The sequence below is a fragment of the Gymnodraco acuticeps genome, unplaced genomic scaffold, assembly GCF_902827175.1.
Source record: "Gymnodraco acuticeps unplaced genomic scaffold, fGymAcu1.1, whole genome shotgun sequence".
Lineage (NCBI taxonomy): Eukaryota > Metazoa > Chordata > Actinopteri > Perciformes > Bathydraconidae > Gymnodraco > Gymnodraco acuticeps.
The window spans coordinates 334,675-356,346 of record NW_022990305.1 but is presented as its reverse complement, the minus strand read 5'-3'; the positions used below and the strand labels follow the sequence as shown (position 1 = coordinate 356,346).

General features: G+C 39.4%; 1 protein-coding gene across 1 annotated transcript; it reads left to right on the top strand.

The window, feature by feature from the left end:
- Positions 1-261: 261 nt before the first annotated feature.
- Positions 262-21,162, top strand: LOC117550348 (zinc finger protein OZF-like). Its single transcript, XM_034222758.1, has 3 exons — positions 262-384; positions 1,345-1,410; positions 18,615-21,162. The coding sequence occupies exons 1-3, from the start codon at positions 319-321 to the stop codon at positions 19,725-19,727; spliced, it is 1,245 nt and encodes a 414-aa protein (XP_034078649.1). The 5' UTR covers positions 262-318; the 3' UTR covers positions 19,728-21,162.
- Positions 21,163-21,672: the final 510 nt, after the last annotated feature.

Below are 21,672 nucleotides of genomic sequence, written 5' to 3'. Positions count from 1 at the left end.
TATTATCATTATTATCATTATTTATTATTATTATTATTATTATTATCATTATTATTATTATTATTATCATCATTATTATTATTATTATTATTACCATTATTATCATTATTATTATGTATTATTATTCATTTAATTCCAGTTGTTTTATCTATTTTTTCATACTTTTCTTTATTCATTTATTCACCACCAGCCGGCAGTGTCTTTGTTTGTAGTCTCCACTGAAAGGTTAGGAAATGACACTCCCCATGATGCATTGCGCGGTGGTCCGTTGCCAGGATACAGCACCCAGAAGCTATCAGACGTTGCTAACAGTCGTTGATGCAGATTTACGGAGTTTATAGCCAATGTAACGTGTTTAAGAGACTTTTAAAACACACACAAAGGGTAAGTTTATCCTTACAGATGATTTTAACCGAGCTGTTTTCAGTTAAATCGTTCTTTTGTTGCCTCGGACGGATTTAAGGCCTCCTGTGGTTCGGTTTGTGTTTAGCTTGTTATGCTATGTGGCTAATCGCTAAACATAAATAAAGGGATTTGAATGTGCTTGGGAGTAACGAGATGACTTAATCACGATACAGACAATAAGGTAACTATATTTGATCATAATTACGTTACAAAAATGAGTAAACAGATTACAGGTTACATTCTTTAAAAACGTGGATTACCAGCTCTCTTACAATAGATTTTGAAATACAGATATAGATATTCAAGGTAGACGGTAATGAATTCATTTCCGTTTTGCTTTTTATTTCGGCTACTTCCATTCTTTGCACATGGACACACACATGGACACCTGATTTATGAAACAAAAACACTTTGTTTGAACTGCTGGTATATTGAAAAGGAATATTTTGTTTTTTTAGTAAATTAGTAGTATTATCCCATCATTTTTGCAACGTAATTTGTGTTCCTGTTCTGTAACAGCTTATTTTTGTAATGCCTTACTTATTATATTTTTTTATGTAGCCTATTCATTATTAGAACTGTCACAAAACCACATGTTCCCATAGGATAAAAAACGGCTTTCATTTATAGCTTGTGAATTTACTCCAGGTGGAACTAAAGTCTGATTTAAGACTTGATTATATATTTCACATCATTCATCCAGATCTGTAAAGTAACTAAAGGTACATACATGTAGTGGAGTAGAAGTACACCATTTACCTCTGAACTGGAGTGGAGTAGAAGTAGCATACAATGTAAATACTCAAGTAAAGTACGAGTACCTCTACACTTGTGCTTAAGTACAGTACTTGAGTAAATGCACTTCCCACCTCTGCTGCTAAGCTACTTCTTAGCTGTAGATTAGTTTTGTGTTGACTGTAGTGTTAATACTTATTTCAGAGACCCAGCAGGAGAAGGAGCACTGAGAGCAGCATGGAGGAGAACAACGAGACCCCCAGAACTCAGGTCAGTATACATCACAATATATTCCTAACACTGTTATCCCTTACACTGGGGGACATTTGTGTTATTTAAGGACTTTAAACCTGTACTTTTGTTTAAGGATAAACAACCTTGAACATTGTGGGTTTTATTTTACAGTCTCTCATATTTAGATATGGTTTCAGGTGTATATCAGTATGTAGTCTCTCTACTTTAAAGAGTCCTCTCCTGCTGATGTTCAGGTGTATATCAGTATGTAGTGTCTGTACTTTAAAGAGTCCTCTCCTGCTGATGTTCAGGTGTATATCACTATGTAGTGTCTCTACTTTAAAGAGTCCTCTCCTGCTGATGTTCAGGTGTAGATCAGTATGTAGTGTCTCCACTTTAAAGAGTCCTCTCCTGCTGATGTTCAGGTGTATATCAGTATGTAGTGTCTCTACTTTAAAGAGTCCTCTCCTGCTGATGTTCAGGTGTATATCAGTATGGTAGTGTCTCCACTTTAAAGAGTCCTCTCCTGCTGATGTTCAGTGTATATCAGTATGTAGTGTCTCTACTTTAAAGAGTCCTCTCCTGCTGATGTTCAGGTGTATATCAGTATGTCGTGTCTCTACTTTAAAGAGTCCTCTCTCCTGCTGATGTTCAGGTGTATATCAGTGTGTAGTGTCTCTACTTTAAAGAGTCCTCTCCATGCCGATGTTCAGGTGTATATCAGTATGTAGTGTCTCTACTTTAAAGAGTCCTCTCCTGCTGATGTTCAGGTGTATATCAGTATGTCGTGTCTCTACTTTAAAGAGTCCTCTCCTGCTGATGTTCAGGTGTATATCAGTATGTAGTGTCTCTACTTTAAAGAGTCCTCTCCTGCTGATGTTCAGGTGTATATCAGTATGTAGTGTATCTACTTTAAAGAGTCCTCTCCTGCTGATGTTCAGATGTATATCAGTATGTAGTGTCTCTACTTTAAAGAGTCCTCTCCTGCTGATGTTCAGGTGTATATCAGTATGTAGTGTCTCTACTTTAAAAGAGTCCTCTCCTGCTGATGTTCAGATGTATATCAGTATGTAGTGTCTCTACTTTAAAGAGTCCTCTCCTGCTGATGTTCAGGTGTATATCAGTATGTAGTGTCTCTACTTTAAAGAGTCCTCTCCTGCTGATGTTCAGATGTATATCAGTATGTAGTGTCTCTACTTTAAAGAGTCCTCTCCTGCTGATGTTCAGATGTATATCAGTATGTCGTGTCTCTACTTTAAAGAGTCCTCTCCTGCTGATGTTCAGATGTATATCAGTATGTAGTGTCTCTACTTTAAAGAGTCCTCTCCTGCTGATATTCAGGTGTAGATCAGTAATGTAGTGTCTCCACTTTAAAGAGTCCTCTCCTGCTGATGTTCAGGTGGTATATCAGTATGTCGTGTCTCTACTTAAAGAGTCCTCTCCTGCTGATGTTCAGATGTATATCAGTATGTAGTGTCTCTACTTTAAAGAGTCCTCTCCTGCTGATATTCAGGTGTAGATCAGTATGTAGTGTCTCCACTTTAAAGAGTCCCTCTCCTGCTTGATGTTCAGGTGTATATCAGTATGTCGTGTCTCTACTTTAAAGAGTCCTCTCCTGCTGATGTTCAGATGTATATCAGTATGTAGTGTCTCTACTTTAAAGAGTCCTCTCCTGCTGATGTTCAGGTGTATATCAGTATGTAGTGTCTCTACTTTAAAGAGTACTCTCCTGCTGATGTTCAGATGTATATCAGTATGTAGTGTCTCTACTTTAAAGAGTCCTCTCCTGCTGATGTTCAGGTGTATATCAGTATGTAGTGTCCTCTACTTTAAAGAGTCCTCTCCTGCTGATGTTCAGATGTATATCAGTATGTAGTGTCTCTACTTTAAAGAGTCCTCTCCTGCTGATGTTCAGATGTATATCAGTATTGTAGTGCTCTACTTTAAAGAGTCCTCTCCTGCTGATGTTCAGGTGTATATCAGTATGTAGGTCTCTACTTTAAAGAGTCCTCTCCTGCTGATGTTCAGATGTATATCAGTATGTAGTGTCTCTACTTTAAAGAGTCCTCTCCTGCTGATGTTCAGGTGTATATCAGTATGTAGTGTCTCTACTTTAAAGAGTCCTCTCCTGCTGATGTTCAGATGTATATCAGTATGTAGTGTCCTCTACTTTAAAGAGTCCTCTCCTGCTGATGTTCAGATGTATATCAGTATGTCGTGTCTCTACTTTAAAGAGTCCTCTCCTGCTGATGTTCAGATGTATATCAGTATTGTAACGGTCTCTACTTTATTAAGAGTCCTCTCCTGCTGATGTTCAGGTGTATATCAGTATGTAGGTCTCTACTTTAAAGAGTCCTCTCCGGCTGATGTTCAGATGTATATTCAGTATGTAGTGTCTCTACTTTAAAGAGTCCTCTCCTGCTGATGTTCAGATGTATATCAGTATGTCGTGTCTCTACTTTAAAGAGTCCTCTCCTGCTGATGTTCAGATGTATATCAGTATGTAGTGTCTCTACTTTAAAGAGTCCTCTCCTGCTGATATTCAGGTGTAGATCAGTATGTAGTGTCTCCACTTTAAAGAGTCCTCTCCTGCTGATGTTCAGGTGTATATCAGTATGTCGTTGTCTCTACTTTAAAGAGTCCTCTCCTGCTGATGTTCAGATGTATATCAGTATGTAGTGTCTCTACTTTAAAGAGTCCTCTCCTGCTGATATTCAGGTGTAGATCAGTATGTAGTGTCTCCACTTTAAAGAGGTCCTCTCCTGCTGATGTTCAGGTGTATATCAGTATGTCGTGTCTCTACTTTAAAAGAGTCCTCTCCTGCTGATGTTCAGATGTATATCAGTATGTAGTGTCTCTACTTTAAAGAGTCCTCTCCTGCTGATGTTCAGATGTATATCAGTATGTAGTGTCTCTACTTTAAAGAGTCCTCTCCTGCTGATGTTCAGATGTATATCAGTATGTAGTGTCTCTACTTTAAGAGTCCTCTCCTGCTGATGTTCAGATGTATATCAGTATGTAGTGTCTCTACTTTAAAGAGTCCTCTCCCTGCTGATATTCAGGTGTAGATCAGTATGTAGTGTCCTCCACTTTAAAGAGTCCTCTCCTGCTGATGTTCAGGTGTATATCAGTATGTCGTTGCTCTACTTTAAAGAGTCCTCTCCTGCTGATGTTCAGATGTATATCAGTATGTAGTGTCTCTACTTTAAAGAGTCCTCTCCTGCTGATGTTCAGGTGTATATCAGTATGTAGTGTCTCTACTTTAAAGAGTCCTCTCCTGCTGATATTCAGGTGTAGATCAGTATGTAGTGTCTCCACTTTAAAGAGTCCTCTCCTGCTGATGTTCAGGTGTATATCAGTATGTCGTGTCTCTACTTTAAAGAGTCCTCTCCTGCTGATGTTCAGATGTATATCAGTATGTAGTGTCTCTACTTTAAAGAGTCCTCTCCTGCTGATGTTCAGGTGTATATCAGTATGTAGTGTCTCTTGAAAGAGTCCTCTCCTGCTGATGTTCAGGTGTATATCAGTATGTAGTGTCTCTACTTTAAAGAGTCCTCTCCTGCTGATGTTCAGATGTATATCAGTAGGTAGTGTCTCTACTTTAAAGAGTCCTCTCCTGCTGATGTTCAGGTGTATATCAGTATGTGGTGTCTCTACTTTAAAGAGTCCTCTCCTGCTGATGTTCAGGTGTATATCAGTATGTCGTGTCTCTACTTTAAAGAGTCCTCTCCTGCTGATGTTCAGATGTATATCAGTATGTAGTGTCTCTACTTTAAAGAGTCCTCTCCTGCTGATGTTCAGATGTATATCAGTATGTAGTGTCTCTACTTTAAAGAGTCCTCTCCTGCTGATATTCAGGTGTAGATCAGTATGTAGTGTCTCCACTTTAAAGAGTCCTCTCCTGCTGATGTTCAGGTGTATATCAGTATGTCGTGTCTCTACTTTAAAGAGTCCTCTCCTGCTGATGTTCAGATGTATATCAGTATGTAGTGTCTCTACTTTAAAGAGTCCTCTCCTGCTGATATTCAGGTGTAGATCAGTATGTAGTGTCTCCACTTTAAAGAGTCCTCTCCTGCTGATGTTCAGGTGTATATCAGTATGTCGTGTCTCTACTTTAAAGAGTCCTCTCCTGCTGATGTTCAGATGTATATCAGTATGTAGTGTCTCTACTTTAAAGAGTCCTCTCCTGCTGATGTTCAGGTGTATATCAGTATGTAGTGTCTCTTGAAAGAGTCCTCTCCTGCTGATGTTCAGGTGTATATCAGTATGTGGTGTCTCTACTTTAAAGAGTCCTCTCCTGCTGATGTTCAGGTGTATATCAGTATGTCGTGTCTCTACTTTAAAGAGTCCTCTCCTGCTGATGTTCAGATGTATATCAGTATGTAGTGTCTCTACTTTAAAGAGTCCTCTCCTGCTGATGTTCAGATGTATATCAGTATGTAGTGTCTCTACTTTAAAGAGTCCTCTCCTGCTGATGTTCAGATGTATATCAGTAGGTAGTGTCTCTACTTTAAAGAGTCCTCTCCTGCTGATGTTCAGGTGTATATCAGTATGTGGTGTCTCTACTTTAAAGAGTCCTCTCCTGCTGATGTTCATGTGTATATCAGTATGTAGTGTCTCTACTTTAAAGAGTCCTCTCCTGCTGATGTTCAGATGTATATCAGTAGGTAGTGTCTCTACTTTAAAGAGTCCTCTCCTGCTGATGTTCAGGTGTATATCAGTATGTGGTGTCTCTACTTTAAAGAGTCCTCTCCTGCTGATGTTCAGGTGTATATCAGTATGTGGTGTCTCTACTTTAAACAGTCCTCTCCTGCTGATGTTCAGGTGTATATCAGTAGGTAGTGTCTCTACTTTAAAGAGTCCTCTCCTGCTGATGTTCAGGTGTATATCAGTATGTGGTGTCTCTACTTTAAAGAGTCCTCTCCTGCTGATGTTCAGATGTATATCAGTAGGTAGTGTCTCTACTTTAAAGAGTCCTCTCCTGCTGATGTTCAGGTGTATATCAGTATGTGGTGTCTCTACTTTAAAGAGTCCTCTCCTGCTGATGTTCATGTGTATATCAGTATGTAGTGTCTCTACTTTAAAGAGTCCTCTCCTGCTGATGTTCAGATGTATATCAGTAGGTAGTGTCTCTACTTTAAAGAGTCCTCTCCTGCTGATGTTCAGGTGTATATCAGTATGTGGTGTCTCTACTTTAAAGAGTCCTCTCCTGCTGATGTTCAGGTGTATATCAGTATGTAGTGCCTCTACTGTGATATGTCTCCATGATTTAATGTTCAAAAAGCTCTTTATTGACTTCCGGTTTGGTGAGCGATGTGATGGCTGCTTAAAGAACGTGCTCCCGACATTCGGTGCTAAAAGTTACCAACGGCAACCGGAATACATAAAACATTTATTTCACAGTTTGGCTTGTTTGTTTGTTGTTTGTTTGTTGGTCTTGAGAATGCCTAGAGGAAAGGCTAAAAAAATGCAGACAGAGTTATTTGACGGAGATGGAGCTAGCCTACCTTCTTCTGCTAGCAGCGTGGTGGGGGACGACGACACTCCTGCACCTCGAGGAAGACCAAACTGGGAGAGCGGACATGAGCCTCATACTGAAAGAATTGAGAGGGTTCAGGAAAGACAACGGTCAGCAGCTGAGAGTTTAGTGAAGAAATAAAACTGATAAACACTAGAATTGCGGAGGCAGAAGAACGGATTGAGGCGACTGAAACACAGCCGGCGGAGGAGGCTGTGACGGAGCTGCAACAACTAGGTGCATCTGGATGCTAAGCTAACAGACCTGGAAGGTTTATCCAGACGGAAAATATCCAAATCCACGGCGTTAAAGATGGGCCGGAGGATAATTCCCCGTCGATGGGAACTTTTGCGGAGGCTTTGCTGAGGGAGGGTTTGGACCTCCCGGCTACATTTGAACTACGAGTTGTGAGAGCGCCCAGGGATGCCTCGCAGAGATCTATCGTAGTCAAACTGTCAAGCTACAGAAAGAAAGAAGAATGGCTGAGACTGGCCTGGCAAAAGCGAGGATTCGAACATCTCGAAAGGAGGGTAAATCTGGATCATGACTACGCACCTGATGTGTTAAGAAAACGAAGAGCGAATGCAGAGGTGAAAAGGGTCCTGAGGGAGAGGAAGATCAGATTTCAAACTCTGTTCCCGGCCAGGTTAAGAATCTGAATGCAAGCTGTTGAAATAGCCACATACAATGTGAATGGTCTTGTAAATCCTATCCAGAGAAGTAAAAATATTAACCAAACTAAAAAGAGATAAAGTTGAGGTGGCCTTCTTGCAGGAAACGTATCTATCGGATACAGAGCATGCTAAATTAAGAAGACTTTAAACATCAGTACCAGGGCTAGACATTATAAATGGCCCGGAAGCTCTATTTAGACACCCCGTGCCAGCATAACGTACTTTCCACTTAAAAAAACAAAACAGTAAGACATAAAATCACATTGTCCTGTGGTATTGGTATTTTGACAAGCAATTGTGTCGTTTATTAACGCTACAACATAGCGTTTCGTGAGGCGGTTGTCGTTGTTGGATGAAAAGCAAACAGCTGTTTGCTGCGGAGTAGAGCACAGCGCGAGCAGGCTCCCGTACGCGGGAGCGCGCTCCTTCACTACAGACTTTCGCACCACCTAACCATTCGCCAACATGTTTTTAAAACCACCGGTAAGCGGCCAAGCACCGGGCAAAAAACAATCTTCAAATAAAATAAAGTCACCGGAGGAGTTAAAGGAGAGTGACAGGAGTATGAGAAGAAGAGGGAGAGAAAGTTTCAGCCACACTGGCTTGATCGATGGAGTTGTCTTCAATATGATGCCAATATAAACAAGGTCTTTTGTCGGCTCTGTACATCAATGCCGGTCTATGCTGACAAGTAAGTGAAGAGTAGAAAAAATAAAGGTATTCGCTATAAGGAAATGTCCCAGCAGTTTAGGATAATGAAAGTTCTAATCTAATCTATTACATAGCCATTACATTTCTAACTCCTGATAATGACAGGAAGGCAGAAAGTGTATTATAAAAGTAATAATACTCACAGCAGAAATGTCACCCTCCTTTTTTTCTTTTAACAATTACCACAATATAATAATTGTAATAAACCAAATATGAACAATTGAGGAAAATTAGGAAGAACTGATGATTCAAATGTTGTAGTACAAGTAGTAATGTATAGTTTGTGCATAAATTACAATTGCAACTAATGTGTTAATTTTCTTCATTATTAGAGTCGAATTGTTTGGACGCATGCTCTTGGGCTAGTGGTTACAATGTTGGGGCCAGTGATCATGAATCAAACATGTCCTACCCCCCCCCCCTAGGTCACAGGCTCCTCCAACAGTACAACACAATAAAACAGATACCCAGAAAACATAGTGCAAGTAAATACAAAAAGAAAAATAGTAAATAGTGCAATAAGAGTCTATATACAAGTGATTGGAATATGATATATATAGTAGCAGCCAGATTAATGTTATGGATGTTGTTTAAAAGTTCAGGTGTTTAATAGTCTTCTGGCCAGTGGGATGAAACTGTCCCTGAGTCTGGTGGTTTTAGTCCGGATGCTGCGGTACCGCCTGCCAGACGGCAGCAGACAGAACAGTTTGTGGCTGGGGTGATGGGGGTCTTTTATAATCCTGAGGGCTTTCTTTAAGGTTAACCTGGTGTTTTTACTCCACTACATTTATTTTAGTTACTTTTACAGATTTGGATTAATGATGTGAAATATAAACAACCCTTAAATCAGACTTTAGTTACACCTGAGTAAAATCAATTGAAGGTGATTGTCAAGTGCAAACAATCAGGAGAGATAGTTGGTACTTGAGAAGACACAAAATGTATCTGCAGATCCCTATAAAGCATATTCATTACTCGTTATTCTCTAATCGTTCATCAAAAACTGTATATAATGTCTATTTTGCACATCGCTTTCAAGATTTTCAATTTTCTAAACATACGATTGAATCCCAAACTGGACTCTTCAAATATGCATATTGAGCAGCCCAAGCTGATAAACAAAAAAATCAATTTGGCAATAGGTTTGGTAGATGTCTGGAGAGAAATAAATCCTTCAAAGAGGGACTATACTTGTTTTTCTAATCCACATTTGGCTCATTCAAGGATTGATTATTTTCAAACCTTTGGTAAAGATCTACACAGGGTGGGGGGGCTGCAACATGGGGATCATGGCTAACCGAGGCTAACCAATTTCAGCCCAGATTTACAAACTCCTGGCAGGACAAGCTCAAGCTCAATTCTCGCACTGAATTTAAAAAAAGTGAGTGAGGGACTGCAATATAAGAGGGAAATAAAGAGAAACTTTAAAACTGTTCAATTGTTATGATGTGTAAAGACTGATATTGTTCTATAATCGTCTGAAACTGTTAAGTCATGATGTGAAACGGTTAACAAAGAAAAAGGGAAACTCAAGCTGCTGCTCCACTGTATGTTATTGATCTAAAATTAAGCACTTTTAAGATGCACACATTTTCGAAAGCTATTTTATTTATTTTCTCTATTTTATTTGTAAATGCAGCCCGAGAGGAACATTACACATATCCACAGTATTTACTGTATATCTGTATAGTTCAATGTTAATTGACAATAAATATTGTTGTTTTTGAATTGTACTTTCTTTATTTGATTGGAAGTCAGTTGTTGATTACAGGCAGATGTTGATAAAGCTACAGCTACTTCAATATCACACTAATTCATAAAGCAAGTTAGACATTTTGATGTTCCGGACCTTTGCATGGGGACATTTTCTCTAACTGGACCTCATTGAATTTGAGTTGAATACCCCTGCTCTATATGATAGACCCAGGGCCAGAATCAAAATGAATGGAGCCGTTTCAAATTCCTTTCCATTGGAGCGGGGAACGAGACAGGGCTTCCCAATTAGCCCTCTCTTGTTTGCAATCTTTATCGAACCTCTGAGCCAGTGGATTATTCAGAATAACAATATCAAGAGAATAGTAATGAATGGGGTGGAACAAAAATATCTCCTTATTTGCTGATGACATTTAAGTGTATTTATCCAACCCAGAACAATCTCTGGTACAGTTATTTTCAATGTTAGAACAATATGGATCCTTCTCTGGATATAAACTGAATGTTTTGAAAAGACAAATTCTGAGTTTTTAGTACTTCCCCTCAGTAAATATGAAGAAAAACTATGAATTGAGGTGGGATGCTGAATCCATGAAGTACTACCTTTGAACCAAAAGATTAGGGAAGACATAAGGAGATGAGACCTTGTTCCTGTTCTCAATTTTAGTTTACGCATTGAATCGATCAAAATGGTTATTTTGCCGAGACTGCTGTATCTCTTCCAGTCCCTTTCACTAGAACTATCTGACCAACAATTTCAGGAGTGGGATAAACATATCTCAAGGTACATTTAGCAGGGACGAAGGCCAAGATTTAAATATCAGAGTTTACAATTGTCTAAAAACAAGGGCAGTGTCGCACTCCCATGTTTAAAGGATTACTATATTGCGGCTCAATTGATACCATTAATATGCTGGTGCAATCCAAAGTACGTTGCTAGATGGCAGGAGATTGAGAGTGCTGTATCAGAATAAATTCCAATTCAAGCTTCAAATTGCAAAAGTGTTGATGAATAAACTAAACGAACTGAGAAACCCATGGATCAGTCTGTTATTTAAGGGGTGGAACATACTGGTAACTCAAAATCACTTGAGGGAAGCTGTAAAGGTTTTAAGATGGTGTTTCTATGATCTAAAATGTGTACCTGGAAGATGGGACGCAATATTTAAGTTTTGGTCTTCAAAAGGCCTGACAACCTACTGCATATACACTGAACAAAAATATAAACGCAACACTTTTGTTTTCGCTCCCATTTTTCATGAGATGAACTCAAAGATCTAAAACATTTTCTATATACACAAAATAACCATTTCTCTCATATTGTGGCCCATGGTGGTGGTGGGGTTATGGTATGGGCAGGCGTATGTTATGGCTAACGAACACAGGCCACTCGATTCACAACATTACCCTAACCCTAACCCCTCACACCAGATACTGACTGGTTTTCGGACCCCCCCCAGACCCCCCCAATAAAGCAAAAATGCACGTTTCAGAGTGGCTTTTTATTGTGGCCAGCCTAAGGCACACCTGTGCAATAATCATGCTGTCTAATCAGCATCTTGATATGCCACACCTGTGAGGTGGGATGGATTATCTCGGCAAAGGAGAAGTGCTCACTATCACAGATTTTTTCAGATTTGTGAACAATATTTGAGAGAAATGGTTATTTTGTGTTTATAGAAAATGTTTTAGATCTCATGAAAAATGGGAGCAAAAACAAAAGTGTTGCGTTTATATTTTTGTTCAGTGTATTTTCTCAAGGGGTCCATGAACAGCTTTCAGAATCTGAAGGGGCAGTTTGACTTGAAACGTGATGATTTTTACAGGTTCCTTCAAGTTTGTCATTATATCAATCAAATACAGAGTTTTACAAAAGGTTTTTCAGGTAGACATTTCATTTAAATTTGAATCGTTATATTTGGGTGCTTTACCACCAGAAATGTTTTCCTCTAAAGATAAATATATATTTTGACTCCTGCTGCTTGCAAGAAGGCCATCACCAGAATGTGGTTAAAACCAGGAAAACCTACTTTGGATGAGTGGATTGACATTGTGTATGATATTTTTAAGATGGAAAGGATATCGTTGCTTTTAGATTGCAAAAGGGAATCTTTTTGTCAAGATGGGAAAAATTGATAATCTATGTTACACCAATACGACCATCATTTGTCTAGAAGGGAATAATATATAATAATATGAATATGAATAAGTTGCAGGTACACCCCATAACCCTGTTCGTACTGTATATCAAATTTATAGCATGTTTGAGGGTCAGGGTGACGACCCCTGCCTTGTTATCTCTGGTGTGTGTATGTTCCTTTAAGGTTTTCCCTTTGGTCTATCAGCTGGGATTGAGGACACCTGGCGGCTGGAGCTAGCCGGATAAAGGACCGGGCCGGCTCTCGTTCTCGCTCTCTCTGTGGCAGGAGGGCGCAACGCGAAGAGCAGCCACGGCCAGCTGACCTTTTGTTTCGTTGTTTGTTTCGCCTGTTTGTGTCCTTTGAGGGAAGTAGAAAGGTTGGTTCATTGGGGATGGAGCCAAGGAACTTGGGTTTGGTCAAATCTGAGGGGGATAATAATGATATTTGCCACTACTGTCGCGAAAAAGGCCATTGGAAGGCAGACTGTCCTGCGCTTAGAGCAAAATCTGAGGGAGGAAGATATTTTGTTGGGCCTGTTACGTTGGCTTCTCCTGTGGAAAGCTGTTGTGTTGCCGATGTGCTTACATCCCACTTAGGTGTATCTGAGGTTTTGGCATCTTATGCTCTATTTATACGAGACGGCTTGGTGTCATTAGGTAGTAATGTCAGAGTTCCAATCAAAATCTTGCGAGACACAGGGGCTTTTGACTCCTATATTGTTGACTCTGTTTTGCCTCTGTCTTATGAAAGTGACACTGGTGACACACTTCTGAGTTGGGGAATGGGATTAAAAGTTCTTCCTATTCCTGTTCATAGGATGTATATTGACTGTGGTCTTGTTAAGGGTGAGGTGGCTGTTGGTGTATGTCCAGCTTTGCCAATCGAGGGGATACAGTTCATCCTGGGCAACGGTTTGGCAGGTAGCAGAGTCTGGACTGATGTTCCTCCTGTGCTTTTAGTGACTGGCGGTCCGATTGAGTCAAGGTCTGAGAAGAGCTCTACAGTGTTGGCAGACGTCACGTCCTCTTGTGTGATCACTCGTGCTATGGACAAAAACATGTTTAGAAAACAGAAGACCAAGCATTGTCCCACTAGTCAAAGTGGTCGTGGCGGCGGCGGCGTTGATGGTGGTCGTGGTGGTGGCAGCGTTGATGGTGGTCGTGGTGGCGGCAGCGTTGATGGTGGTCGTGGTGGCGGCAGCGTTGATGGTGGTCGTGGTGGCGGCAGCGTTGATGGTGGTCGTGGTGGCGGCAGCGTTGATGGTGGTCGTGGCGGCGGCAGCAGGGGTCGAGAAAGAGGCAAGGAAATGTCCTGCTATCGGTGTGGAGACCAAGGACACATGGCTCGTGACTGTGGGCATGCCAACGACCCTGCGGTGGGCTTGGTCACATCCAGAGACGTTACAGTAGGGTGAAATGTTACAGGTTTGGCGACATTGGCCACGTTGCGGTGCATTGCAGTAAAGCCAGTGAAACTAACTGCTACAACTGAGGAAACATGGGCCGTGACGGTAATGTATTGTCTGTCATACTGTTTGATAAATCGTTCTCGCTCTGCCCATCCTTTTAAAGTGTGCTTCTCAGGTTGCTTACCTGTGTTGCTAAAGATGTGGCTGGGTGTGGGAGGAGCGGTTGGCAGTGTGAGGGTTGTATGTTGCAATTGTTGGTTTTGTTGGAAGTGGGGTGCCGTATGTCTTGTATTTTTGTTGTTCATTACTGGTGTTTTTTTTTGTTTTGTCAGGGTTGGTGTGCCGGTAGTCCTGGGGACACCGACTTTAAGGGGGGGGGGGGGGTGTGACGACCCCTGCCTTGTTATCTCTGGTGTGTGTATGTTCCTTTAAGGTTTTCCCTTTGGTCTATCAGCTGGGATTGAGGACACCTGGCGGCTGGAGCTAGCCGGATAAAGAACCGAGCCGGCTCTCATTCTCGCTCTCTCTGTGGCAGGAGGACGCAACGCGAAGAGCAGCCACGGCCAGCTGACCTTTTGTTTCGTCATTTGTTTGCCTGTTTGTGTCCTTCGGCAGCAGTGAATACACTATTTTTTCCTATTCACGTCCTCGTTTTCTGTCGCGCGTTTGTTGTGGCTGATAGCCAAGCCATGACAGAGGCCTGCCTCTGTATTATCCACAAATATGTAAGTTTGATTTGAGATTTCACTGTTAACTACAGAAGGCTTACAGAAAATATTGTATTATCTATGACTGCATACATGTGAAAAGCTGAATAAAAAATAATTTAAAAAAGAAAGAGCTCTTTATTTGTCTCACACTGCCTCTGCTGCAGCACCTATTTTAACCCTCTGTCAGAAACCAGAGCCTTAGTCAAAATTCTAAGGAAAAAGTCAAAAATGTGTAAAAAAAGTAAAGATTCTAAGAAAAATCCAATTCCGATGATAATATCAAAATTCCGAGAAAAAAAGTCAGAATTCAGATTATTTTTTTAAGTCAAAATTATAATTCAGAAACATTTAGATTATTATAAGAGTTTGGAAATATCTCAATACTGTAATTCTGAAGCATTTAAATATAAAAAAGATAAAACAATGTTATAACCTAATTAAGAACAAATCTGAATTCTGAAAAAATAGTCAGAAGAAAATGCAGTAAAATCATGAGAAACTGTATTATGAAAAAAAATACTATAATAGATATGATATGTGTTATAATTATTGATCTATTATATTATTTATTATGATATTATTATTATATTATTAACCTGTTAAGCCCTGAGCCTGTTTTCAGGTCTCAGGCTCGAAAATGACATTCCCAGAACAAATGACTATATCTTCACTTCTAAAAGGGGTAAATTAATAATCGTTGTTCTCAAAGCAATGATAAACCTCTGAGTTGGATGTAGAAGAGTCAGAATCAATATAGATTCATTTTTATTTTAAAGTAAATTCAGATTGAACATAGTAAAAAAAAAAATATTGTGTCCGTCCAAAAAAAAAATTGACTTATAGTGAAAACCACCCTTGAATGATTGGTTAGTAGACAAAAAGCTTTAGGAATCCAAACTATAACATATAATAAGTACCCTGTATCAAGATTGATGCAAAACAAGTGCAATTTGACCTTTTTAGAGAGATTTAGAAAGAAAAAAACCATATCTAAAGTCATTTGGGTGTATTTGCCATATCTCTGGAACCCATCGGTCGATTTTGATGATTGACACCACTCTTTGAACCGTTAGAGCCAATAGAATCGAGGTTAAGTCCCTCAAATCCATCTAAATATTACCATTGGTGAATAGAGTGATGCGCAGCCAGAATGCCCAAAACCGGAAGCTGGGTTGTAGCTCTCATTTTATGATGGATTATCAGTAATCATTTAAAAGTGACACATACACATTGGATTAACCTTCGGCCGCGTTTGTATGCGTGTTAATGCCATTGAATACAACTTTCGATCAGAAAACAGCAAAGGTAAGACGTATTTGCCTTTTTTCTTCCGTAATGCTAAATTGTGTGTTGTCTAGTTTTGCATTCGCTTCACAGTGATGATACTTATACCTCTGGAATCTGTGGAATCTCAGCTTTCATTTGATATCTTGTTTTTGCAGATCCAATATGTAATACAAATAGTTCTACCGAGAGTTCTGTGCAGCATTTTTTTTGCTAAGTGGTAATTCAGAGGCTTGGTATTACCCTTGTGTTTTGTTTAGCTAAAAATGGTTAATATTGTCTGATAGCTGAGTTTCTTCCCGTTAAGTAGGTATGACACGTTAATTGGTTGTTAAATGTTAAGAAGCCCTGAGACACAGTTTAGTGAATATTGTTGTTTTTAGCCCCCGGGGGCGGGGACTCCGGGATTAAAAGGTTAAAGTGTTCTCAAAGCTGGTAAAGGTGCGGCTAGTTTTAATGACTTTGTTAATGCAGGGTAGCTTGTGAATTTACTCCAGGTGGAACTAAAGTCTGATTCAAGACTTGATTATATTTGACATAATTAATCCAGATCTGTAAAGTAACTAAAGGTATTAAATACATGTAGTGGAGTAAAAGTACACAATTTACCTCTGAACTGTCATGGAGTAGAAGTAGCATAAAATGGAAATACCCCGTTTTGCCCACGTCAACATCTTGCAAGAAACAGCGTCTGAGGTCTTCTTAATATTTAACAAACTATGAATGTGTCATATACACTTAACGGGAAGAAACTCTGCTAACTGACGATATGAACCATTTTTAGCCAAACAAAACACAAGTCTAACGCCGACCCTCTGAATTAGCCCTGAGCAAAAAAATGCTAACGCACTTAGCACATAACTCACGGTAGAAACACTCCACCACTTATCGGATCTGCACAAAAAATACATCAGCTAGCAAACTGAGATTCCACAGATTCCAGAAATATAAGTATCATCACTGAGCTACCAGAACTCGCGGCATGGGAAGCAAACCCAGACATCACACAACATAGCTTTACGGAGCTATAACGTGAATAGTCTTACCTTTGCTGTTGTTCTGATCAAAAGTTGTGTTCAATGGCATCAAAATGACAAAAATGCTGCTGAAGGTTAATCCAATGGTTAATCCAATGTCTATGTGTCCCTTTGAAATTATTACTGATAATCCATCTTCATATTTACTAGTTTCAGCCTAGGTTTCAGTTTTCAGTTTTCAGAGCGTAACATAGCTTTCAACTGCGTGTGCGTCACTCTCACTTCTGTTACGTGCCGTAGTGGGTGCTTGTGTGTGTGGGTGTTTGTGTGTCTCTCTCTCTCTCTCTTTCCCCCTGATTCTCTCTAGAACTATGCTGCACACATGCACACATGCCAGAGGAGAGGAGAGGCCACTGCAGCCTCTCCCTCAGCTGCTCCCAATCCCCAATCAGGGCCTCCTTAAAGCACCTGAGGAAGGCTGCAGTGGCCTCTCCTTCTCCTCTGGTATGTGTGCAGCATGGTGTCTCGGTCTCTGTGTGAAACCTGTGTTCTGTTCATTATTAGGAGATGTGCTCCAGTGTATATTTGTGTTCTAGTTTATTTTAGTTTGCTTTGCAAGTTGGCTGGTGAGCCCTTTTTCTTTTGTCCATTAAAAGACCATCTTGTGGTTTCAGAGATCCGTTTCCTCTCCTTTTTCTCTCGCCCGGTCATTTTATATTTTGTTACTTCCCTTTGGTTCTCCTAGTCCAGTAGGGAACGTAACACTCCGCAATGGTAACGTTTGTGTGTATGTGGAACTTCCCCTTCGATTATATTGGCTCTAACGGTTCAAAAGAGATGTCAATCACCAAAATCGACCAATGGGTTCCAGAGAAACGGCAAATCCACCCAAATGACCCCAAAGGTGCTAAACCTCTCTAGAAAGGTCAAATGTCACTTGTTTTGCATCAATCTTGATACAGGGTACTTATTATATGTTATAGTTTGGATTCCTAAAGCTTTTAGTCTACTATCCCATCATTCAAGGGTGGTTTTCACTATAAAAAAAACGTCATGTCAATAACCTGCTTAAAAAACTGATGTTAGGGAAACTTCCATCCTACATCTGCTCCCTGATCTCACGGCGAATTGTAAGTGGCTACTGCCTGAGATCGCATGCTTTGGTTTTATTAAATGTGCCAACTGCTAGGACTGTCTTAGGGAAAATAGCTTTTAGATGCGCAGCTCCTCTGTCTTGGAATAGTCTGCAATTGAAATGGAAACTGAGCAATCTGGTGCCACTAAATATTTGTAAAGCTCGGTTGGATGCTACTCAATCGGAAGCTGTTGGTACCTGCTCATGTGGATAGTTATTGTAAATTGTAATCCCTGTAATGATGCTGTAAAATGTACTTTTTGTTGTTCTGTTTATGTTTTTATGTTTCATGTGGAACCTACTTGAGCAGGTCTCCCTTGAAAAAAAAGAGATCAATGATCTCAATGGGATACACCTGGATAAATAAAGGTTTGAAATTAAATGAAATAACTAGGCAAAATTTCAAATCTCAAATTTGAAAAAATGTGTAATTCTGAAACGTGTAAATATAATAGAGTAAGAAATGTGATAATAATCAAATTCTAAAAAAGTCAAAATCCTGAGAAACAGTAAGTACTATGACAAAATATACTATATTATGAAAAAAGTCACAATTTCGAAAAATGATGTCACAATTCTGAAAAAAGTCCATATTACGAAAAAATCAAAATTCTGAAAAAAGTCAAAAATAATGAGATTTTCAGAATTCTGAAAATAGACAATTGCCTCTGAAAAATATAACAAATCAGATCAAATTAATTCTGAGAAAATGTGGTGAAAATGTGATTTAAATTAAATTCAGAAAGAAATTCAGAAATCTGAAAAAGATAAAATAATTCAGATAGTCCGAATTCAGAAATAAAGTAACATTTCGAGTTTTTTAACTAAAGTTTTTCAAATAAAAGAAAACATAATCAAATTTGATTAAGTATGATTTGGTCATATGAAATCAAATGGGCTTGTTTTATTTTTGTAGATCTCTGCACGATGGCCTCTCACTGACTCTTTGTCTCTCGCTGTATATTTTAGGAACGGAGAAGAAGAAAGCAAACCGATCCTCACATCTGTGACCAGTGTAACGAATCCTTCCCAACATCTAATACTTTAAAGATTCATCAATGCATTCACACTGGAGATAAATCCTACAGCTGTGACCAATGTGGGAAAACTTTAAATACTCGTGGTGAACTTAAGTCCCATTATCGTATTCACACTGGAGAGAAACCGTACTCGTGTGAAGAGTGTGGGAAAACCTTTGCTCAGAAAGGCAACCTTTCATCTCATCAGCGCATTCATACTGGAGAGAAACCCTACAGCTGTGACCAGTGTGGGAAAACCTTTGCTCAGAAAGGCAACCTTTCAGCTCATCAGCGAATCCACACTGGAGAGAAACCACACAGCTGTGAAGAATGTGGGAAAACTTTCACTACATCAAGTAAACTCAAAGACCATCAACGTATTCACACGGGAGAGAAACCATACAGCTGTGAAGAGTGTGGGAAAACGTTCACTATATCAAGTCACCTCACAATCCATCATCGTATTCACACGGGAGAGAAACCATACAGCTGTGAAGAGTGTGGGAAAACGTTCACTACATCAGGTGATCTCCAAATACATAGTCGTATTCACACTGGAGAGAAACCATACAGCTGTGACCAGTGTGACAGGTCATTCACTTCATCAGGTCATCTTAAGAAGCATTATCGTATTCACACAGGAGAGAAACCATACTGGTGTGAGCAATGTGGGAAAACTTTTACTCAATCAAATGATCTCACAATCCATCATCGTATTCACACAGGAGAGAAACCATACTGGTGTGAAGAGTGTGGAAAAACGTTCACTACATCAGGTGAGCTCCAAATACATTGTCGTATTCACACTGGAGATAAACCATACAGCTGTGACCAGTGTCGCAAGTCATTCACTTCATCAGGTTATCTTAAGCGCCATCGTCGTATTCACACCGGAGAGAAACCCTACTGGTGTGAGCAATGTGGGAAAACCTTTTCTCAATTTAGTAATCTTAAAACCCACAAATTTACTCACACTGGAGAGAAACCATACAGCTGTGACGAGTGTGACAAGTCATTCACTACATCAGGTCATCTTAAGAGGCATCATCGTATACATACTTGAGATAAGCAATACTGGTGTGAACAGCGTGGGAAAGCCTTTATTCAAATCAGTTCCCCTTTAGATCCCACCAGCGCACTCACTCTGCATCCATCTGATCCTTTTCTGCGTCAAGCTAGCATTCCCCCTTCTTTTGTTCAAACGTAAAGCTGACCAACAGTGAGTTTACATTCTAATAAATATGTTTTTTTATGGACTACATTCAGCCCTCCCAAAATCCTGTTGTCCTTACACACTTAGAAAGTACGAGAGTGCTCTGGTTAATACAAATATTTTTTGATTAAAACAGCCTTATACTGTTGCTGCGTTGCTGAAACTAACAATGATATGTCTACCAGGAGCCTGTAAATGAGACGTTTAGGGAACATCTGTCAATAGAAGCATCTCTTGATGGTCTACATATATTTCTTAATACAGTCTTTATGTATAATATTTCTTAATCCATTATCCGTTATTTGTGCAGTTGCAATTTTAGTGAGCATTGAGTTCAGAAAGGCTCTTGCTATTTGTTGTCACCCAACATTCACTGAATATTTTTATTTCACATTAATATTCAATTGAAATGTTTGAGTTTGCTTTTTTGCCCCTTTTTAAGTGAACTTTCGAGCAGTTATGCAGCGTCCACACGGAGGCAAGCGTTGAAGCTTGCCGTTGAGCTTGTCTGAAACTCGACCAACAACCAATCACATGAATCTCACGCCCCAGACACACAAGCTCGCGGTTTGATTGGCTAGAGCTTGTACTGGCATATGATTGGATTGGCTGACGCTTCCGCCGAAGCTTCAAAAGTTGAACATTGCTCAACTTTTGAAGCGAGCAAAGCGAAGCAACGCTCCCACAATGCAGTTCGGCAAAGCGTGACGTCACCCCATTCAAAGTGAATGGGCAGAAGTGTTGAAGCTTCAATGCACGCCGCTGTGTGGACAGGCCGTAAGACACGTTGGGTTTGAGAAGAGAGACTCTTTGATTTTTTTTAAACTCTGATATAATCTGATTTTATCTCATGTTCATTATTTGACTTCATTGTACCCAAAAATGTGAATATGAATTCAAAAATGAAATGTGAATTGTCACATTGTTCACAGTAAATGTTGTTTGAAAAAATAAAATGTATTTGAAAATTCAAGTTTTGACGGGAGTTTTGTGTTAAAAAAGTACAATATTTCTCTGGATATCTCATGTCCCTGAAGGCAACATGACTACAGAAGGCCTGTCACTCATGTGAAACCCCTCTCAGCTAAGCTCCACCCCCCGAGGCAATTTTAGGGCCAAATGTCTGAAACCAAAAAGATACAATTCTGCATCTGAAAAGAAGAATGACTAAAATTTCTAAATAGAAATAAAAAAGTTACCAAAGAAATTGCTAAACCAAATAAAACATTTCTAATTACTTAAAATCACTTTGCATTAGGTTTTTATGAATGGTCTTCATTTGCTTTATTTGAACTGTTGGTCAATTGAATCTGAAATAATATTTTTTAGTAAATTCATAATTATATTCCAGAATTATTTTATATTTTGCAACATGAATGTTGTTCCTTTCTTTAATAACTTATTTTGTAAATGTAAAAGGTATTATTATTACTTCTGCTCTCTACCATGCTCTCATGCAGGATCCAGTTCTTGTAAAACTGTGATATATTAGAATATAACCCATTTCTCTCGGGAGAAGAAGAGACGAGAGGAGCTTTAGAACAATTCCACCTCTTCATCCGGGTCCTTAACTGCTGATAGCTGCTTCATGCTAGGTGGCTAATGCTAGTCGATGAACATCAATAAACTGAAGAACAAAGAGGAGCAGAAACACCGGGTAATACTGAGTACTTTTACTAAAATACTGAGAACTTTTACTACTGATAATACTGAGTACGTTTACTAAAATACAGAGTAATTTTACTACGAATAAAACAGAGTACTTTTATATAATACCGAATACTTTTGCTACTGA

What these genes read in the sequence shown, in the direction of transcription:
- LOC117550348 (XM_034222758.1), top strand. Translation starts at nt 319, where the DNA reads ATGCAGATTTACGGAGTTTATAGCCAATGTAACGTGTTTAAGAGACTT. An exon ending in TTTTAAAACACACACAAAGG is followed by an intron (nt 385 to 1,344) that starts GTAAGTTTATCC and finishes TACTTATTTCAG; the next exon opens with AGACCCAGCAGGAGAAGGAG. An exon ending in ACGAGACCCCCAGAACTCAG is followed by an intron (nt 1,411 to 18,614) that starts GTCAGTATACAT and finishes TGTATATTTTAG; the next exon opens with GAACGGAGAAGAAGAAAGCA.